The 19033-nt window shown below is 42.2% G+C and overlaps 1 protein-coding gene and 1 long non-coding RNA gene across 3 annotated transcripts in view; one reads left to right on the forward strand and one right to left on the reverse strand.

Annotated features, from left to right (window-relative positions):
- CTPS2 (CTP synthase 2) overlaps positions 1–19033 on the reverse strand; it is a 109627-nt gene that overhangs the window by 74344 nt on the left and 16250 nt on the right. For both annotated transcript variants that reach the window (XM_018043919.1, XM_018043920.1), the window contains exons 4-10: positions 18823–18923; positions 12311–12427; positions 12080–12163; positions 11120–11200; positions 7702–7853; positions 3539–3671; positions 845–933 (exon numbers count right to left, since the gene is read on the reverse strand). In XM_018043919.1, the coding sequence (XP_017899408.1) occupies positions 845–933; positions 3539–3671; positions 7702–7853; positions 11120–11200; positions 12080–12163; positions 12311–12427; positions 18823–18923 (757 nt within the window). The remainder of the gene's footprint in view (positions 1–844; positions 934–3538; positions 3672–7701; positions 7854–11119; positions 11201–12079; positions 12164–12310; positions 12428–18822; positions 18924–19033) is intronic.
- On the forward strand, positions 1149–5147 carry LOC102176113. The gene is made up of 3 exons (XR_311267.3): positions 1149–1197; positions 4632–4754; positions 4893–5147. It is a non-coding gene; the product is annotated as an uncharacterized LOC102176113 (long non-coding RNA).

Genomic DNA, 19033 nt, shown 5'->3' on the forward strand with positions numbered 1-19033 from the left:
GGCTTCAAGTCTCTAAAGCGGCTCCTAGCCAGGAAATTTTGCTGTGCTACAACTTAGTTAGTAATTAGTGAGGCCTATTTCACCAGTTTACGGAGGAGCCTGGTGGGCTGCAGTCCATGGGGTCGGACACGACTGAGCAACTTCACTTTCACTTTTCACTTTCATGCATTGGAGAAGGAAATGGCAACCCACTCCAGTGTTCTTGCCTGGAGAATCCCAGGGACGGGGGAGCCTGGTGGGCTGCCGTCTATGGCGTTGCACAGAGTCGGACACAACTGAAGTGACTTAGCAGCAGCAGCAGCAGCATTTCACCAGTTTACTTTGAAACATGCCATGTTAGTGTTAGTGGCACGTGCAGTGGAGATGGTTTTATTCTGGGGAGGAGAAAGTGAGTTGATGCTATGGAAAAATACAGAGACAGACCTTACATATACAAAGTTACAATGCAAGAGTGACAATCTTCCCTCCTCTTTTGGTTTTGTTTTCTTTCCCACATCTTTTGATTCAAGGTTTTATTTTTTTAAGTAATCAATATAACTCTTGGGGGTGGCATTGTTTTGTGCCATGAAGGGTAACATGACCTTCCAGTTTTCTCTTGAGCTCTCATGTTTTCAAATGAGAGTGTTTATCCAGAATAAAACCATCTCCATTGCATGCGCCACTAATACTAACATGGCATGTTTCAAAGTAAATGCAACGTGAATGTAGCACAAGCACCCAGAATCACAAGTACTCCAAACTATCTTTCAAGTGTACAAAAATTAGTAACTGGGGTAAGTTGAATCATTATGGAAAAATCACAGTAGCATTCTCCTAACTGGTGTGGACAGTCCTTGGTACTTACTCAGCTTTGCAGAGCTTCTGCCAAGCTTCATGGAATTTCACAGGGTCTTCAATTTCAGTAGTCTGCTCCAGATCAATGGAATCTATATACTAAAAACATCCAACAAATGTAAAAAATTTCAGAAAAATAAAAACTGGAAAATACTAGAACCATCTAACACACAATTATTCAGTAACTACTTATGCAAACACTGTACAGGTCACTTAGCATAGAAGTCTTGTGGCTCTTATACAATCTTTTAGAAAGATTACAAAACCAGCTAAATAGGCACCCACAGCACAGGAAGATAAGAGTTACCATGGGCAAAGAAGAGAACACTGCGGAAGAAAGCAGGACCCACACCAGAGCTAGAGGTGAGCTGGAGAGAAGCAGGGAAGGAACACCTTCATGGAAGCTTTTGGGGGAGGGGATGTCCAAGAAGCTAAGCCCTGGAGCAGATGCAAGCTGAGCGTGTGTGTGTGTGTGTGTGTGTGTGTGTGTGTGTGTGTCTCTGTGTCTGTGTGTGTCTGTGTCTGTGTGTGTGTCTGTGTGTGTGTAGTTGGGAGGCAGGTGGGAAGGAATACAGGTGGGAAGGTATGCAGGGTGGAGGGGTAGAGAGGGGTGGTGGTGAAAGAACAGCTTGTATGAAACTGCAGACAAAAGACGGAAGTGGCGACCACTCTGGTGACGCCCAGAGAAGTTCCATGCAGCGACAGAACACTTGAAGCGACTGAAAGGTCTGAAGGAACAGAGAGTGAGTTTAGAAACATTCAGTGAAGGAAATGGAGGGAAGACTGAAAACCAGCGGGAAACTGCTGCCAAAGTCAGGCAAGATAAACACAGCGCAGGCCCATGATTCAAACAAGACTTAGGAGAGGCCACCGTCAATGAATTCTATTACAAGAAAAACAGTTATGACAATTCCTGTGTACATAACAGCCCCTATATACCTGTTATTTAGTATTTCTGTTATACAAATTACTATCTGAATATATCTTAAGATACAAAATTTTACTTTATAAAATTTGTATTATAACAGATTTTCTATTATTGCTTTCTTTTTTCTATGAGGGCCTGGGGGAGCTGAATGAATAGGAAGAACAGGAAGGGAACAATTCCTTTGAAAGTCAAAAACAAAAAGTGTTTAGAGAAAGAAGCTACAAAGAGATGAGAGAAAATCAGATAGGTCCTAAGCTGGAAATTACTCAATTTCTTGAACAAGTAAGTGTATCTTTTGGTTCATTATATAAAGGTTTTACCATTTACATCAAGATAATAAGGCCTTCCTAAATTGTGATATACCTAGAGAGACTATCATTAAATATACACATTTATATAGAGAGAGAAAAGTCTGGAAAGATATGCATCAAACTGGGAACGACAGGTGCAGCAAGAGAAGGATTTCTGGGAGGAAGAATCTTCTGCTTTCTGGATTTTGCATTATGCTTTGCTTAAATTTTATACGCTGAGCATATACTACTTCTGTATCTAACAAAGACAAAGAGTATACTCAAGCTATATACATATAACTTCACCTCTGCTAGCCCACATGTGCGTGTGTGTGTATGTGCTCTGTTGTATCTGACTCTTTGCGACCCCGTGGACTGTAGCCCGCCAGGCTCCTCTGTCCATGGGGATTCTCTAGGCAAGAATATTGGAGTGGGTGGCCATGCCCTCCTCCAGGGGATCTTCCCAACCCAGGGACTGAACCTGCATCTCCTGAAGCTCCTGCATTACAGGCAGATTCTTTACCGCTGAGCCACCAGGGAAGCCCCATTTTCCTATTAAGTAAACACAAAATACTTAAATGAGCATGGAGTATATATGTCTCTGAATGTGCAAAGCCTAATTTCAGAAACTGTGCCTTAAACCTGCATGCAGAAAAAAAGTTGACATGGCAGACCTGACTGCTATCCTTGGAAAGGCCTGCTTACAAGGTTGGCCCTTGTCAGGAATCTGGAAACTTGGATTTGGGGAGAGTTCCCGCCATAATCAGGCTTCCCTGGTGGGTTAGCAGTAAAGAATTTGCCTGCAATGCAGAAGATGTGGGAGATATAGGTTTGATACCTGGGATGTAAGATCCCCTAGAGGAGGAAATGGCAACCCACTCCAATATTTTTGCCTGGAATATCTCATGGACAGAGGAGCCTGGCAGGCTGCAGTCCATGAGTTCGCAGTTAGAAATGATGAGAGCATGCACACATGCTCACTATTAACAAGATGTGATAAGAGTGGCTCGCTGTGCCTACAGTGTTGGAAGAAACTATATGACTTATGTAGAGCACCCGCTTTCCTCCTGGGAGTCTGGAATTTTGACACTCTGGAGGTAGAGGGGACCTATGTGACTAGCCCTCAGGAAAAACCTTGGGTGCCAAGCCTCTAATGAGCTTCCCTGGCAGTCAGCACTTCACCAATGTTGCTACAGCTTGTTCCTAGGGGATTCAAGCACATCCTCTGTGATTTCACTGGAGGAGGACCCTTGGAAGCTTAAAGGTGGTTTCCCCGAGACTTCATCTGACTAGCCTTCTCCTCTGCTGATCTGGCTCTGCATCCTATCACTAAAATAAGTTATACTCATGAGTACAGCTGTATGCTCAGTCCTCTGAGTCCTGATGAATCACTGAACTTGGGGGTCCTTCAACACAACCTGCCTCTGTACAACATGAGATTTCACAATAAATGGCTGAAACATGCAGAAGACCAGCAGGGGCTCACCATCAGATTCAACTTGTGGTTGATGGCCAAGGCTGAGTGTTCCAGGGCTTTGAACACGGAGGCATAGCAGTCCCTGAGCTTGGTGTATTTGCCAACCAGGGCAATGGAACATGTTTTCTGTAACCTTTCATACCTGGGAAGGAAAACAAGCTTAAAGGTTATATGCATGTAACATCACATCACAAGCGTAATGACAGCCACTGTTCTTATCCCAAGGCACTTTTTAAAACCTGAGAAACAGACGTGCCTTGAATTTGATGTACTTGACTCAAATTTCCCACCCTACCCCCAAAGAATAAAAATCTGTACTCCAAGATATTTGAAAATCATGAGAAAGCCCAACATTGGCTTATATGAGCAAGCACAGACATAAATCCAAGGAGAAAAAGTTAAAAGCATTACAAATAAGAAATTAAAAAGTCTCCCCATCTCATCAACATGAGCTGTCCTTAAATTCACTTATAAGGTGACACTGTATAAGAAAATGTACTCTCAATAGGAGACAGTACAATATTAACTTTGTAAGGTGACATCATATGAGAAAATGCATTCAAAGTGTCTACATTAAAAATTGTTACATTCCCAGCTGACCCACAAAAGCCAAGTTATTTATGACATTCCTGAAGAATGGTGCTGAGAGAACTATTTAAAATACTATAAGCCACTTACATCATTTTTATGAGAAAACTCCATTCTACATAAGATGCTCAATCACAATTTGCCATTAGAGATACAATCTTTACTGTTGCTTCTGTCAGGAGATCTGTTCAAAGTACATGAAAAACATGTGGTCTGGTACTAAGTATGTGGAAATGTCACTCAGGGCTTGAAGATCTTTTAAGGCTCTGAAGCAAACTCTTCCCCCAAACACCTTAGAAAAATGTTACTGGGATGAGGAACATTCCTCTTTTATATCTATATCTGCAAAGAGTGAAAGAGAAGCATGATGGAAACAGGGTAGGAGGAGGAAAACGCACAAAGAGTAAGAAGTCAAAACTGACAGCAGAGGTGACTTTCTAGGCAGGCGACTGAAGAACATCAGAGAACGCTGCTAAACCTTTAACTTGCCACTTAATTTTATGTTGCTCTGGAGACTGCCTGCCTGCGCTTCACCTCAGCTGTACAAAGGACGTAGGTAACAAAGCAAGTTGGTACCAAGGCAACATTCCAAGATGACGTGATGGGGGAGCGCATCCTGTCCCAGAGTTTGGCCCAGGTGAGCATAGCAGTCTGGTTGAGGCTTCAGCCCACTCTCACACCTCCACTGCCAGAGGGACGCAGGGCTGCAGTCAGCATGGCCAGTCCCTCCTTCCACACAACCCTCTCTCCACTCACTTGTGGCTTGTTTTCCCAGGGAATGAGGAGTCATGCAGCAGCCGGGTGGGACAGAGGAGGCCACTGGGCAGCCCAGCGTCCGGGGAGATAAGCTAAGCCTACACCCCTGTGCCCTCCTGCGCTCTTGAACCTGCAGTCTAGCGCCTCCCTCCCCTCGTGCTCTCCATTCAGCCATCAGCCGGGTATGAGGCCTCTGATCAGCACTGAACCTCCATGATCAAGGCTGCCCCTTTGACTTCTGTTTGCCTTTTTGTATCTATCTCTCTAGAGCCTGTCCTGAGGGGACGGGGTCTAAAGAATGGACACTTCACACCTCTATGACCAATGAACCAACATCACAGCCAACATGACGCAGAGAGACTATTGTTCAATATTCCCCTTGCTTGAATCCTGAGCTCAATGGTGGCTCAAAAAAAAAAACATATGTCCCCCAGAACCTATGAATGTGTCCATATCTGGGTAGGGGGGAACACTTTGCAGACGCAATTAAGTTAAGGATCTCCAGATGAGATCATTCTGGATTAGAATGGGCCCTGACTGCAAAGACAAGCAACCTTATAAAAGAGAAAGGAAGAGGACACAAAGGAGAAGGACACGTGGCAAGAAATAGAGAGAATGGAGTGACATGGCCATAAGCCAAGAACACCAAGGAAGCTAGCCCACCGAGGCCAGGAGAAACACATGGGGCAAATTCTACCTCATAGCCCCGAAAGGAACCAACCCTGCTCACACCTTGATTTCCTATTTCCAAACTCCACAACTGTGAGAGAACAAATTTCTGGCTTTAAAAAGCACAGAGGCATAGAGTATAGTTTAGAACTAGTTTCAATATAGAGTTAAAATATTAAAGTTTCTCATGCTTAAAAAGGATCAGCCCCAGGTACCTAGAAAATTCCCACAAAGTGACTGATTCCTTAAGCATTCTGGAGGACAGGGGCTTAACTGTATCACCAGTCACTGGAGCACCTAAGTTCAGAAAATGCACTTCATTCCTGGTTCTACTTACCCCACAAACTCTAAGACGCTTTTTAAATTTTAAAATGAAAGGGCAAAAGAACTTTCAATCTACTAGTTACCTACCAAAGGTCAATGATTTTGTCACCATCAAATCACTTGTTTTATTATGAATTTGCTCATTTAAACACATTTCATGGGTTTCGATAAATCGAAACTATTATGTTTGAAAAAAAAAAAAACTATTATGTTTGGAAGCTCAAATTGTCCCATTTCTAACCAGTCAATGCTCTCGGTTACTCAGTCATGGCTGACTCTTTTCGACACTATGGACTGTAGCCCGCCAGGCTCCTCCGTCCAGGGGATTTTTCTCAGCAAGAATACTGGAGTGGGTTGTCATTTCCTCCTCCAGGGGACCTTCCTGACCCAGGGATCAAACCCTAGTCTCCTGCATCTCCTGCACTGCAGGCAGATTCTTTAATACTGAGCCACCAGGGAAATGGAAAGTGAAAGTCACTCAGTCGTGTCCAACTCTTTGCGACCCCATGGACTATACAGTCCATGGAATTCTCCAGGCCAGAATACTGGAATGGGTTGCCATTTCCTCCTCCAGGGGATCTTCCTGACCCAGGAATCAAACCCTAGTCTCCGGCATCTCCTGCACTGCAGGCTGATTCTTTACCAGCTGAGCCACAAAGGAAGCCCAAGAATACTGGAACGAGTAGTCCATCTTTTCTTCAGCAGATCTTCCCAACCCAGGAATCGAACCAGGGTCTCCTGTATTGCAGGTGGATTGTTTACCAACTGAGCTATCAGGGAAGCTCTCCCCCCCCAAATATTTTGATTATTGTAACAGACATCAGTAGCCAATAGTGCCTGATGTGAAGTTAAGGCCCACAGTATTTTCTCTCAAAATTGCCACAGCATGGTACTAGCATCCCCTAGTTATATACAGATGGGAGAACAAGCCCAAAGAGATTAAGTAATCTGCCTAAACTCACACAGCTAGTGAAAGGAGAAGCTAGGGTCTGAATCTATGGTGCCTGACACCAGAGCTTGAGATATAAGTGATATATAACATTAATTAGTTCCAGTCACACATGATAATTCAATATATTACAAAATGGTAACCACAAGAATTCTAGTTAACATCCATCACCACACAAAGTTATAAATGTGTTTCTTGTGATAAGAACTTTTAAGATCCACTCCTCAGCAACACTGAGCCTACATTTGTAACTACTGCGCCAACTGCCTCTACCTCAGCTACATGAGAAGTGAAGCAGCCAGGAGTCTATGGAGTCATGGCTCATCAACATTTAGTATAAGAAAATAGGCGATGGGGATTTCCTCTGTCTACAACATCAAATTAGACAAACCTTGCTGAAATTAATATGATTGTCTTAAAGCTAAAACATATCAGGGGTTTTTAATACCAACACTGATAGTTCGTAACTGCAGGAGAGAACAACAATGCTGCAGCCAAAACTTCCTATTCAGAAGGATTTCCTTTAAGGAATGTTAGCCAAATCTTAAAAATAAGCAAAACAAAACAAAGCCTATAGCATTTTAAACTGTTTAAAATATTCAGAGACTAAATAATAAATCAAAATGCTTCCAAAACTTTTTAAAATTCTGGAATCCAAGTTCTTTCAATTCACTTTTCTTTAAGTAGAGCAAAATCAAAGGCCCTGCAAATCTTCAGAGTACAGCAAAACACCCTGACAATTTGCTAGAGCTTTAGATATTTCCCAAACCAAACATGCCCAGGTAGAAAGCAGACTGCTACATAGTCATCTTCTAAGGTAGACCTCAGTCCTACCCCCAAAGCCAAGAGTTAAGAAAGATTACATTAGTAATTCCTTTCACAGTACCTGTCAGCCATATTTCTCCACTTGGAAAGCAAACTACTTGCAGAATCCCCAATGGGTAGATCCAATCTCTCTTTAAAATATTTAACGATGCCTTGTTCCTCCAAAAGCACAGGCACTCGGTAGGTGGAAGAAACATCATGGATACATATGACCTGATTAATGATGATAAAACACCATATTTAATGGAATGACTCAAATATGCCACAAAAACATACACAAGAATGAGCCAAAACTCAAGAGAGATGGCAATTTATTTATACTGACAGAAGAAAACCAAGAACCGAGCAACCTAAACAGGAGTCGGAATTAACACAAGGTTAGTTTCATCTAATTACAAAACACTGAAGTCGTTATTCTACACCTGGAACCATGGATGCTATGGTAGAATATATATATATATACATCTCCTGTGCCAGGAACTAGGAACAAAGAATACACACACACATACACACACATATTTTAAACGTTTGAAATTTCTTAAGTTGCAGGAATAAGTTTGTTAGGTTAACAAGGCTGGCACTGAGATGACTTTAGGATTATAGGGGTCACAAGAAAAAGCAAGCTAGTCATTAGAAGGCTGGAACTTTCAGCCACCTGACCACCAGGGATGGGAGCTAGAGACCGAGTTCAGTCAGGTGACCAGTGATTTACTCAGTCATGCCCATGAAATGAAACCCCAATAAAAATGGTGAACACCAGGCCTCAGGGGAGCATCCTTGTCTGTGAATATACAAATGTAATGGAAAGGTGGTGCCCTCTAACTCCACAGGAACAAAAGCTCTTGTGCCTGGGACTCTTCTAGACCTTGCCCTATGTGTCTCTTCATCTGGCTGTTCACTTACACCTTTTATAATAAAATAGTAGTAAGCAGAGCACTTTTCTGAGTTGTGAGTCATTCTAGAGAATTATCAAATCTGAGGTGGTTACGAGAAGCTTCAACTTTGTAGTCAGCCAGGCAGAAGTGGGGTGGCTTGGAACAATGGAAACCTGTGGCTGGTGTCTGAAGTGCAGGGCAGTGTTATAAAGGCCTACAGAGTCTGATGCTCACTCCAGGTACTGAGCATCTGAGTTGAAGTGCAGGAACCCCAGGGGTGTCAGAGATTTGGTGTTGGAACATGGATGCTTTATATGTCAGTATCCAAGACACATGGCCCAAGGCACCATCTCCTAAATCTTGGTTTAGACAGTAGACTTAGAATATATACACCTTGTCCTCTAAGTATGGGTATGTGGTTTGTTCGTTCACTCATTTTTTGTTGTAGCTGCTACTATAGTTGCTTTTTTGTCTGCCCTTCATTTGGGTAAATTTATAAGCACACATTGAACACAGTCAAATTAATTACACCTATGAGGGGAGAAAGGCTCTTTTAAACACCAGGTGGTACGGTTGTTTTTCACACCCTAATGAGCTTTCACCATCCTCTCAAGTACAGATAAAGGGCTACTGGAAGGCATTTAAGGGTCTGCCACATCCTAAATAAAGGCCAAGAAATGTTCTGCAAACTCTTTGTGTTCAGTCTTTCCAAATCCATAGCTATCCAACCAAGGGTTCTTAAGCTGTTTGGACATCGAAAACTTGATCTTTAAGACAACTGTGTCTCATCTGTGCATTCCCTGATGCAATTCAAAGTGCTAAGATGTCACTGATATGAGGCTCCATCCCAATTATTAATTAAAATTAAATCTGTGGACAGCCACAACTCCCAGAAGTGGAAGGCATGGGGTGTGGAGCTATTTACTCATCTATCCTCCAGGCCAGAGACATTTTTTCAAATATCATGGTAACAGAGCACATCACAGAGATGCCTGTGACCTTCCATTCCCTCCTCGGCAATCCAAGTGAGAAGAGCTCTAAATGCAAGTTCACGAGGAACTAAGAAATGGGAGAATTAACTCATGTTAAAAAAGGCAATGTGCTGACAGATGTAGACAGCAAACTTATGGTTACTAGAAGGTAAGGCAAGGGTGGGGGCAAGGGAGAGAGATAAATTGGAAAACAGGGATTGACATATACACACAACCAAATATAAAATAGATAATAATAAGAACCTACTGTATAGACAGGAAACTCCATTCAATACTTTGTAATGACCTATATAGAGAAAGAATCTAAAAAATAGTGGATATATGTATATATATAACTGATTCACTTTGCTGTACACCTGAAGCTAACACAACATTGTAAATCAACTGTACTTCAATTAAAAAAAATTTTTAAGCAATGTGCTAAAAAAAATGACTAATAAGCTAGCCTGTGGACTGACAAGATAGAACATTCTTCAGAATCTATAAAGAAAATAAACTTAGGAATTCCCTGGTGGTCCAGTGGTTAGGACTTGGTGCTTTCACTGCAGTGGCTGAGGTTCAATCCCTGGTCAGGAAACTAAAATCCTGCAAGCCATGCAGTGCAGCAAAAAAAAAAGAAAAGAAAAGAAAAGAAAATCCACATGGTTGAAAGTCTGGACTGTATCATCTGTTTTCAGAGGTCTTGGCAACCCAACTCTAAAAGCTGTATCCTCCTCCTATTTCAGAAACCAGGTAAAATGTGTGTGATATCCATACCAAGTACTATTTACAAAAAAAAAAAAAATGGCTTGATGACATACAGATACAGACGAGTGCTTTAAATCTGCCATCACATTTTTCAAAGGCATTCAGACTTGTGCACTGACCCTGAAGCATCTGCCAGTGAATACATCAGCCTGACTCCTGAGACTCAAGAGATGTGAGTAGGTGGTTTTTAGGCTTCAGAAAACCTCAATATAATCTGAAGGAAACAAAAGGTTTTTGCCAAACCTCACCCTTTTCCTGAGCATCCATCAAATCACCTTTTAAACTCCAATCCCTTGTGCTTGAGCTTATTACAAACAAGAGACAGAGATAAGTGGATAAAAGAAAAGCCAGTTCTCAGATACACAGGTGGAAAGTCCTACAGAACAGAGGACCTGAACCTACATCACAGTAGTTTTTGTAGCAATGAATTGAACTGAGGCCATTGATGTAATCAGAACTGATAGTGTGAATGTCACTGTAATGTGTGGTTTGGGGTGAGCTAAGCTGTAACAAGTACAAAGGAGAAATTGAAGTAAAAGCCGTAAGTGTCCTGAAAAGACAAGATAAAGAGATGATAAGCAGGCTTCAAATGGTTCTCTCTCCAGAGGCTGGACTGCAAGTTAAAAAAAAAAAATCTGCCTGGTTTTGTACCTATAATTAAAATTTAAAGAGTGAAATACACAATCTATTTAAGGAGTCAGTAGTCAAGACTGTTCACTTAAGGGCAAGGGAGCCATAGTTGCATATGAGTCCCCCAAAGCTTTTATAAATATTGTGAAAAGTAATACGATAATTTAAGAGGTGTAAAACGCTGGCATCAGCAGAAGCGCCTGCAAGGCAATCAAATCTAAAGAGCAGCACTAACCTGTTCAGGGTTCACGTGACAAAACATAGAAATCTTTTCCTTCACAGCCATTTCGATGGGCGTTGAACTCCGGCAGACAATCTGTCAAAGTCAGTCATGCACAGGTTAGCAGGCGAGAATTATTGAGCTGTTTACACCGCCATTGGTTTTCAGGAGGAAGCTATGTTAATCTTGCTCCGAGAGACTTGACCGAGCCTTGACTTGACTTTATGGAGACTTGACTTCTCCATCCTTGGCATCCCACTGTGTTACTAGAAATTGGTCTGAGCACTAATACGAGCAAGTGTAACCAAACTCACCACAAATCCACTGGTAAGAAATGTCACAGCATATGTGGTGAACAGACATGAGGCTCACAAATGTTACTTCCTAAGACTACAAGAAGAAAGCCAGCCAGGCAAACGCTTCTCTAAAGGGCCAAATGGCAAAAGCTTTAGCTTCTGCAGCCATGCAGTCGCTGCCCTGACTCCTCAATGGTTCTGCCACGGTGCACAGGCAGCTATAACCAAATGTGGACAATGAGTGGCAGAGTGTCACAGCACAACTTCCTTTACAGGCAGCAGGCTTGCAAGCCCTTACTTGCTCACCCCAATCTAGGCTACTGGCCATAATTGGATTACTGCTATAAACAAGAAAAGGGCTAACCCGACCTAGCAGGCTCAGAGGGAAATCTCCCAGGTCTCAACTCTCTCCAAAGGACCCAGGGACCACACAAATGCCAGGACACTGCACTTGCCCAGATGTCAGTGTGGCCAATCAAATGAGGGCCTGGAGAAGAACAGATGGCCAGTTTAGAAATGTGTGAAGCAATAGTTGATGATGACGGAATAAACCTTCCCCAGGTCCCAGATACAAAAAGTTCAGTCACTGAAACCATTTGAGAGCTAGGACTCAGATGATGCTACAGGTTAGGAAATGGGGGTCCTAGTGCACAAAACTTACCCACTCTCCTTAACTCACCAGATCAGGAGACAGGCCTAATCCCCTCAGTGCACGGACACTGTTTTGTGTGGGTTTGGTTTTTTGTTCTCCGGTAGCACTGGGCTGAAAAGAAGTGGGTCACTGTCAGTATGCTGGACATCTGGCTCTTCTGGATAATGAATGGCTCCCTGATTTAAAAGGTGGAATAAACAGAGCATCACAGGAAAACCTACAGGAGTTGCTGTCTACATACTTCTCTGGAAAACTCACCTGTGGGACAAGGCTAACATGAATATTACAGAAATTCTCTCTTTTTGCTTTAAACTGGAATTGTCTGAACGCTTCCACAAACGGCATTCCTTCAATGTCTCCAATGGTGCCACCCAGCTGGGAATGGGAAAAAAAGACACAAGAGATCATATAGATTCCATGGTATATAGCCTAATAGAACAATTCTTAATACACTAAGCATAAGAACTAAAGTCCCCTGAAAATGGGGGATCACTAAAAGGCTATCAACCCTTCATCTCACCAAGACTGAAACAAACTTTTTTAAAGAAAAGGAGCATTTTAAGAAAAGAGAAGGGAATTTCTAAGCAGATAAAAAGACTCAGAATACACACCACCAGGAGTAAGATCAGTTAGCTTCTACCAGTGGTCCCACTGGAAGGGAGATTTCAAATCCAGTGACAATATGAGAAAGGAGAGAACCATCTGGCTCTGCCCAGTGTGAAACAGCATTCTCTCTCCATCTCTGCATGAACCCACACACACACACCCACACATACCCTTCTATGTAGCAGAACAGCCTCCCTGTAATGGTAGTACTACCCGAATTAAATCACTACTATTAAAACATGCTGGCTCTCTGAAACAAATAGTACCAAAAGCCCTGAGAATACTCCTGACAGTGTAATCCTTTGATAAATGTTAACTTAATTTACATTGTACTGCCAATAAAGTTACTTAAGCATTTTACTTTAGACGAAGATAAAATTCACTTTAACCCATTCATCCTCACCACATTTAAATACTCAGAGATTATCACATAGATTTTTAAATTACTTCTTTAGCATTTGAGTATCTACTACAGGCTCAACACTATAAAGAAGCCCCCAGGAAGAATTTAGGACAACCTGCTTGCTCCTGAGGAGCTCAGAAGTGAGCGAGGAAAATAAGGCAGAGCCAAAGAACAATAAGCAAGAATAAAACTGGAGCACTAAGTGGAATGATCTGGATGTTGAAAAAGAAGAGATGTTGGTGGACCCAAGCCCAGAATTCACCACCTTCCCTGGCTTCGAGTACTTGACTGGGTCCAAAATCTACTTGTAGCCCTGACATCTCTTTCCACTGGGCTTTGAAGCCAACTTGTCCTTGATGTCTCAGATGGGTCAGCAAGTATTCAAACTTACCATGTCCCACACTGAACTGATCCCCACAGCCCTGGGCCTGCTTATCTCGGTGCTTCCTCCCTCATTTCAGCAACAGCATCTCTTCCCAGTAACTGGTTCAAGCTAGAGGTCTGGAAATCATTGTCAATGCACCTGCTTTTCCTTATCCAACCCCATCCAGTGAGCTGTACCTCCAAAATATGCTTGCAAACCTCTCCACTGCTACCACCCTAGACACCCAGGCCAACATGACCTTTTGCAGGGATTACTGCAATCATCTAAGCCCAGAGTGGCTGAGATGGCCTGCTGCCTGGTTTTACACAAGAAGCTGTACCAGCACACAGCCCCACCCACTCACACATCGCCTAAGGCTGCCTGGGCACTACAAAGGCAAAGTGGAGTAGTTGTGACAGAGACTCTCTCACCTGCAAAACTAAACATACTAGCCCTTTACAAAGTTGGCTGCCCCCAATTTTAATGGCCTCCTAGCTTCCACCCTCTCCTGTCCTACCAACTGTTTGTCATATAGCAGCAGAGTGACCTTTTAAAATTCAGAATACATCTCTTCCATGCTTATATCTTTCAGCAGCTCACTGCTTCACTAAAAATAAAATCTAAACTCCTTTAGGCAGCTAACAAAAGGACCTGAATGATCTTGCCCTTGCACATGTCTCTAATCTCATCTCATGTCCCCACTCCCACCTGCCCTTTTCCCATCCCCCTACTCTCCCACCTCCACCTCTGCACTTCAATCTCACTGGCCTTTCAAGTCCTCAGACAGGCCATGCTCTTCCTTCCTGCCCCGTAGGCCCTCCTACTCACCTTCTTCATATACACCTGCTTCCCTTTTATCCTTCAGCCCAGAGAGCTGTATGCCCCTCAGAGAGTGCAACCTTGACCACACACCTAAAGCACCCTGTCTGTGCCCTTCCTGGTAACACAGCACAGAGTGCCATTATTTCATTTGAGTTCTCATCTCCTATCTCTCGGGCTTCCCTCGTAGCTCAGTGGCTAAAGAATCTGCCTGCAATGCAGGAGACCCAGGTTTGATTCCTGGGTCGGGAAGATCCCCTGAAGAAGGAAATGGCAACCCACTCCAGTATTCTTGCCTAGAGAATCCCATGGACAGAGGAGCCTGGTAGGCTACAGTCCATGGGGTCGCAAAAGAGTCAGACACAGCTTAGCGACTAAACCACCACTCCTATCTCTCTACCCCACTAGACTGTAAGGTCCTTGAGGGCAGGAACTTGCCTGCCGTATCTCCAGCACTAGCCCAGAGCCCTGCAGGCAGCGCTGAGAATTTAGATTAATAGGACAGGACAGAAGGTCTCGAAATTTAATATAAGCCCTAGGTCACAGCATTCTAGTACCTGTTACCATAAGTACAACAGGATCAAACTAAGATGTACAAGGATTTCATTGTTACAGAATAAATTATTCTTTACTAACTTTAGCTAAGATAACAAAACAAAGTTAAAATTCAACTCTCCTGGCTATGGAACAGACAGAAATATATGGTCATTCTATAAGTGAATGACAAACTTAATTATGAAAATCCAAGAAATAAAACATGCAATCAGGAAACTGGTCGCGGGGGGGCCGGGGTCGGTGAGGGGTGTAAGTGCTCCCTAACTATAATGTATCAGAAGCTAATGGGGAAAAAAATTAGGGAAAAAAAAAGAGGTCTGCACTTTAAACCGTAAAGAGACATTTTCTGGTTTTTGATGGGGGCAGTATTCTGGGAACAAGCAGGGAATCCAGAAAAGGAAGCAAAAACTGTAAACATTATCTGCTTTTGCCCCCACATGGCCTATACTGGTACTGCATTCTCTCTGCCAATTTGGAAAGTACCATTACCTCTCCTTTGGTTCACCATTATCTTCACTGTGATCAGAAACTTTCAGTATTATTACTAGAGTAGTCCTAAGTTAATTCTCTTCCCATACAACAGGGAAAATATCACCCATAACAACATTTTAAGATCTATGCAAAGCCGAAACTGAAGCAGCAGCAAGCAAATCTATGAGATGTGCCATGTCCACTTCACCTTTAAGGAAAGGAATCTTTCTCTGAAAGTTGCTGAGAATAAATCTTAAAAATTCTCATCACAAGAAAAAAAGTTTGTTTAACTATGTGAGATGATGGATGTTGACTAAATTTATTATGGTCATCTAGTCACAATATATACATATATCAAATCATTATGTTGTATACCTAAAATGAATACAGTGTTATATGTCAGTTATATCTCAGTAAAGCTGCATAAATTTTTAATTAAAACATAAAAATAAAACTAAAGGAGTCCTTACATACATGTATAACTGAATCTGCTGTACAGCAGAAATTAATACAACATTGGAAATCAACTATACTTTAATAAAATTAAATATACATATACAAGAAGATTAAGACAACTTTTTAAAAATTTGTTTTATTTTATTTATTGGACACAAGCATGTGGGATCTTAGTTCCCCAACCAGGGCTCAAACCCATGCTCCCTCCATGCTCAGCGTCTTAACCACTGGACCACCAGGGAATCCCCCTAAGACAACTTTTAAAATAAAAAAAAAAGTAAAGGAGTCCTTTTGAGGGGAAAGGAAGAAATCTTTTATTCCTTTAAGTCAGGTGTAAACTATTCCAGGCTCATGCTTGGATGACCTGCAGTGATAGGAATAAAGTCTGTCAGTTCCACTGGTCTAAGAAGCAAAGGGCTCATCTGCCAAAAAAAAAAAAGGCTTTGGAGACATTTCAACAGCTTCTACATGTTTAAAACTAAAAATCAGCTTTCGTGGTCCTTCTTTAAAATCTTACATTGTGCACAAGCACAACTGTTGAGCACAACTTAAAATGAACCCAAAAGGATACCTGATTTGTGTCCAATAGGCAAATATAAACAAGGTTGATTAGAGAAGGGGTTTTGCTGAGGACAACTTGGCACAGTATAAAAGCTTTGTTCAAAGAGGATTCTCAAAAAGCAATAGCTAGAAAAGCTAAGAAGATGAAAAGGAAGTGTTAGGAAGACTTCTCCCATGGCCAAATAGGGCTTATATTTTTTGGTGAAGTTCAGCAGCAGCTCAACTACATTTTAAAAACTACATTTCCTCTTCTCTTTTTTGTTATTATTATTTAAAACATATATATGTATTTTATAAGAGCAGAATCAAGGAACAAAATGCAAAACATATACATGACCATTTCAAACTTTTCCTGGGATTAAGAAAGAGCTATTCGTTCACCTATCAAAACCTAAAAGTGAGGAAAAAAAATCAGTAGAAAAGTTATAAAAAATGTTCAGGCTTGGTTGTTACTTTTGAGCCCCAGGACCAATTCTGGGAAGAGACTTTCCCCTTCCTGTTGCTTGAACAACAGCAAAAATCAGTGAAAGCACTAAACCAGCACAGTCCAACAGAAATATAATGTGAGTTACGCACATAAGTTTAGTTGTTAGTTGCCATATTTAAAAAAGCAAAATTAAACTTGAGAAATTAATTTTAACACATTTTATATAGCAGAGTATATCCAAAATATCATCATTTCAAAATATCGCCAATTTTTAAAAAATTATTTGGTGCTTTACATTCTTTTTTTTTTTAATACTAAGTCTTTGAAGTCCAGTTATATTTTAAAGTCACAGCACACCTCAGTTTGAATGGTCTCCCTTCACGTGTTCAACAGCCCCATGTGGTGAGTGGCTACCGTACTGGACAAGGTGGTACTCTGCAACAAATAATCAGTGTAAACCAAAGGAGTGAGGGCTTGTCCATCCCTCTGCCGGGCTTGAATAAAATCAGTCTTGGACTGATCTTTAAGATACTGATATTGTTAAATGGCACCTTCCAGTTGGCATTAATTTGTGCTTTTTCAAAAATTAAAACAATGCATGCACATAGCTAAAGAAACAAATTGTACAGCAGAACTTACAATAAAAAGCAAGAGTTCCCTGCCCCACTCTTCCCTCTCCCAAGTTTGATTCCCAAAACAAGTTCTTTAACTTCTCTGTTGGGATTTCTTCTGGTGACCTCCATAGCTCTAAACCAAAGTTCATCCAGCTCGGCTCTTTCTTGACTTAGCCATTTCAGGCACCCTCTTGGACTTCCCAGGTGGGACTAGTGGTAAAGAACCTGCCTGCCAATGCAGAAGAAATAAAAGATGCAGATTCGATCCCTGGGTTGGGAAGATCCCCCGCAGGAGGGCATGGCTACCCACTCCAGTATCCTTGCCTGGGAAATCCTATGGACACAGGAGCCCGGCGGGCTACAGTCCATAGGGTTGCAAATAGTCGGACACGACTGAAGCGACTTACCCCAGCTCAAGGATGTAGGTGTACTTCCTGCTGTGACCGATGAGGATACAGCTTTCTGGTACCCCGATCCCCAGATCCCAATCTTAACTGGTAATTCTACTGGTTACTAACCTGAGATACTTTTGCTTCTTTTTCCAGCCAGCTACTAACAGTATCTATAGGCCCTCGCAGGGTTCAATGAGAGTGTGCTCTCCCTCTCTGCCCTCCAGCACTCCTTCTCACTTCCACCTCACAGAGTTTTGTGTGTGTGTCAGTGCCATGCTGATAAGTGATCCAGCTGGGCTATGAACCCAAGCAGTCTGGCTCCAGACTCTTAACCACTAAGCCAGACACTGTTTGGGGGCCATGATAGAAATCTGAACTTGGGCAGTCTGCCTCTAAGAAACAAAAAATGTTCATTATTCTCCTCTCCTGCCTGGCAGTTAGATCAACTGACATTTAGATAAGGAGTACATGGATGTTATTCTCATTCTGCACATTGAAAGGAAGGGAAGCAGTGAACAAGTGGCAAGTAAAAATACTATGCTCTTTTTTTAAACAGCTAATACTCACTTCTCACCTCCAAACTACCTCTGCGGTTGGACTTCCCTAACTCTGTCTTTACTTTCAAAGCATTTTGCAAATAGCACTGAGTAGAACACATTCTGCAACTGTTTGGTCCCCACTTACAGACTGGTGCATGCCCATCCCAGGAGTACTCATCCAGTTTAAGCCAAGCTTGCCCACTGACTTGTGACCAAAAGAGCAAAGACCACCTATATCGCTCCATGCTATAATCCCACCTCCCAGCTGGGTGTCCATGACACCATCTATTCACATTCCTTGAATGAAGGAAGATCAGCTGCTTAAAAACCTCTAAGGAAGGGACTTCCCTGGCAGTCCAACCATTAAGGGTTAAGACTTCCTGCTTCCATGGCAGAGGGCGCAGGTCTGACCCACGGTTGGGGAACTAAGATCCCACATGTCCACAGGGTGCAGACAAAAAAAATTAACAAATAAAAATCTCAGTAGTTCCATTTTTTTAAAAAAAGTTTTTTTTAAACTCATAAGGATACAAACTTATAAAGAAATAAAGTTCCATGCTTGCCTCAATAACGCATATTTGGGGCTCTTCCTTATGACCATCCACGGGCACCATGGCTTGATTCATAACCCACTCCTGGACAGCATCAGTAATGTGAGGGACAACTGCAGAAAGAGGGAATAATTAGCACAAAAGAGTATTTCAGTGTCACGGTTATGAGAAATGAATGTATTAGCGTCTGTTGACCTCCCAAATAACCTGAAAGCCACCTGGC

Source organism: Capra hircus (assembly GCF_001704415.2).
Source record: "Capra hircus breed San Clemente chromosome X unlocalized genomic scaffold, ASM170441v1, whole genome shotgun sequence".
Taxonomy (NCBI): Eukaryota; Metazoa; Chordata; class Mammalia; order Artiodactyla; family Bovidae; genus Capra; species Capra hircus.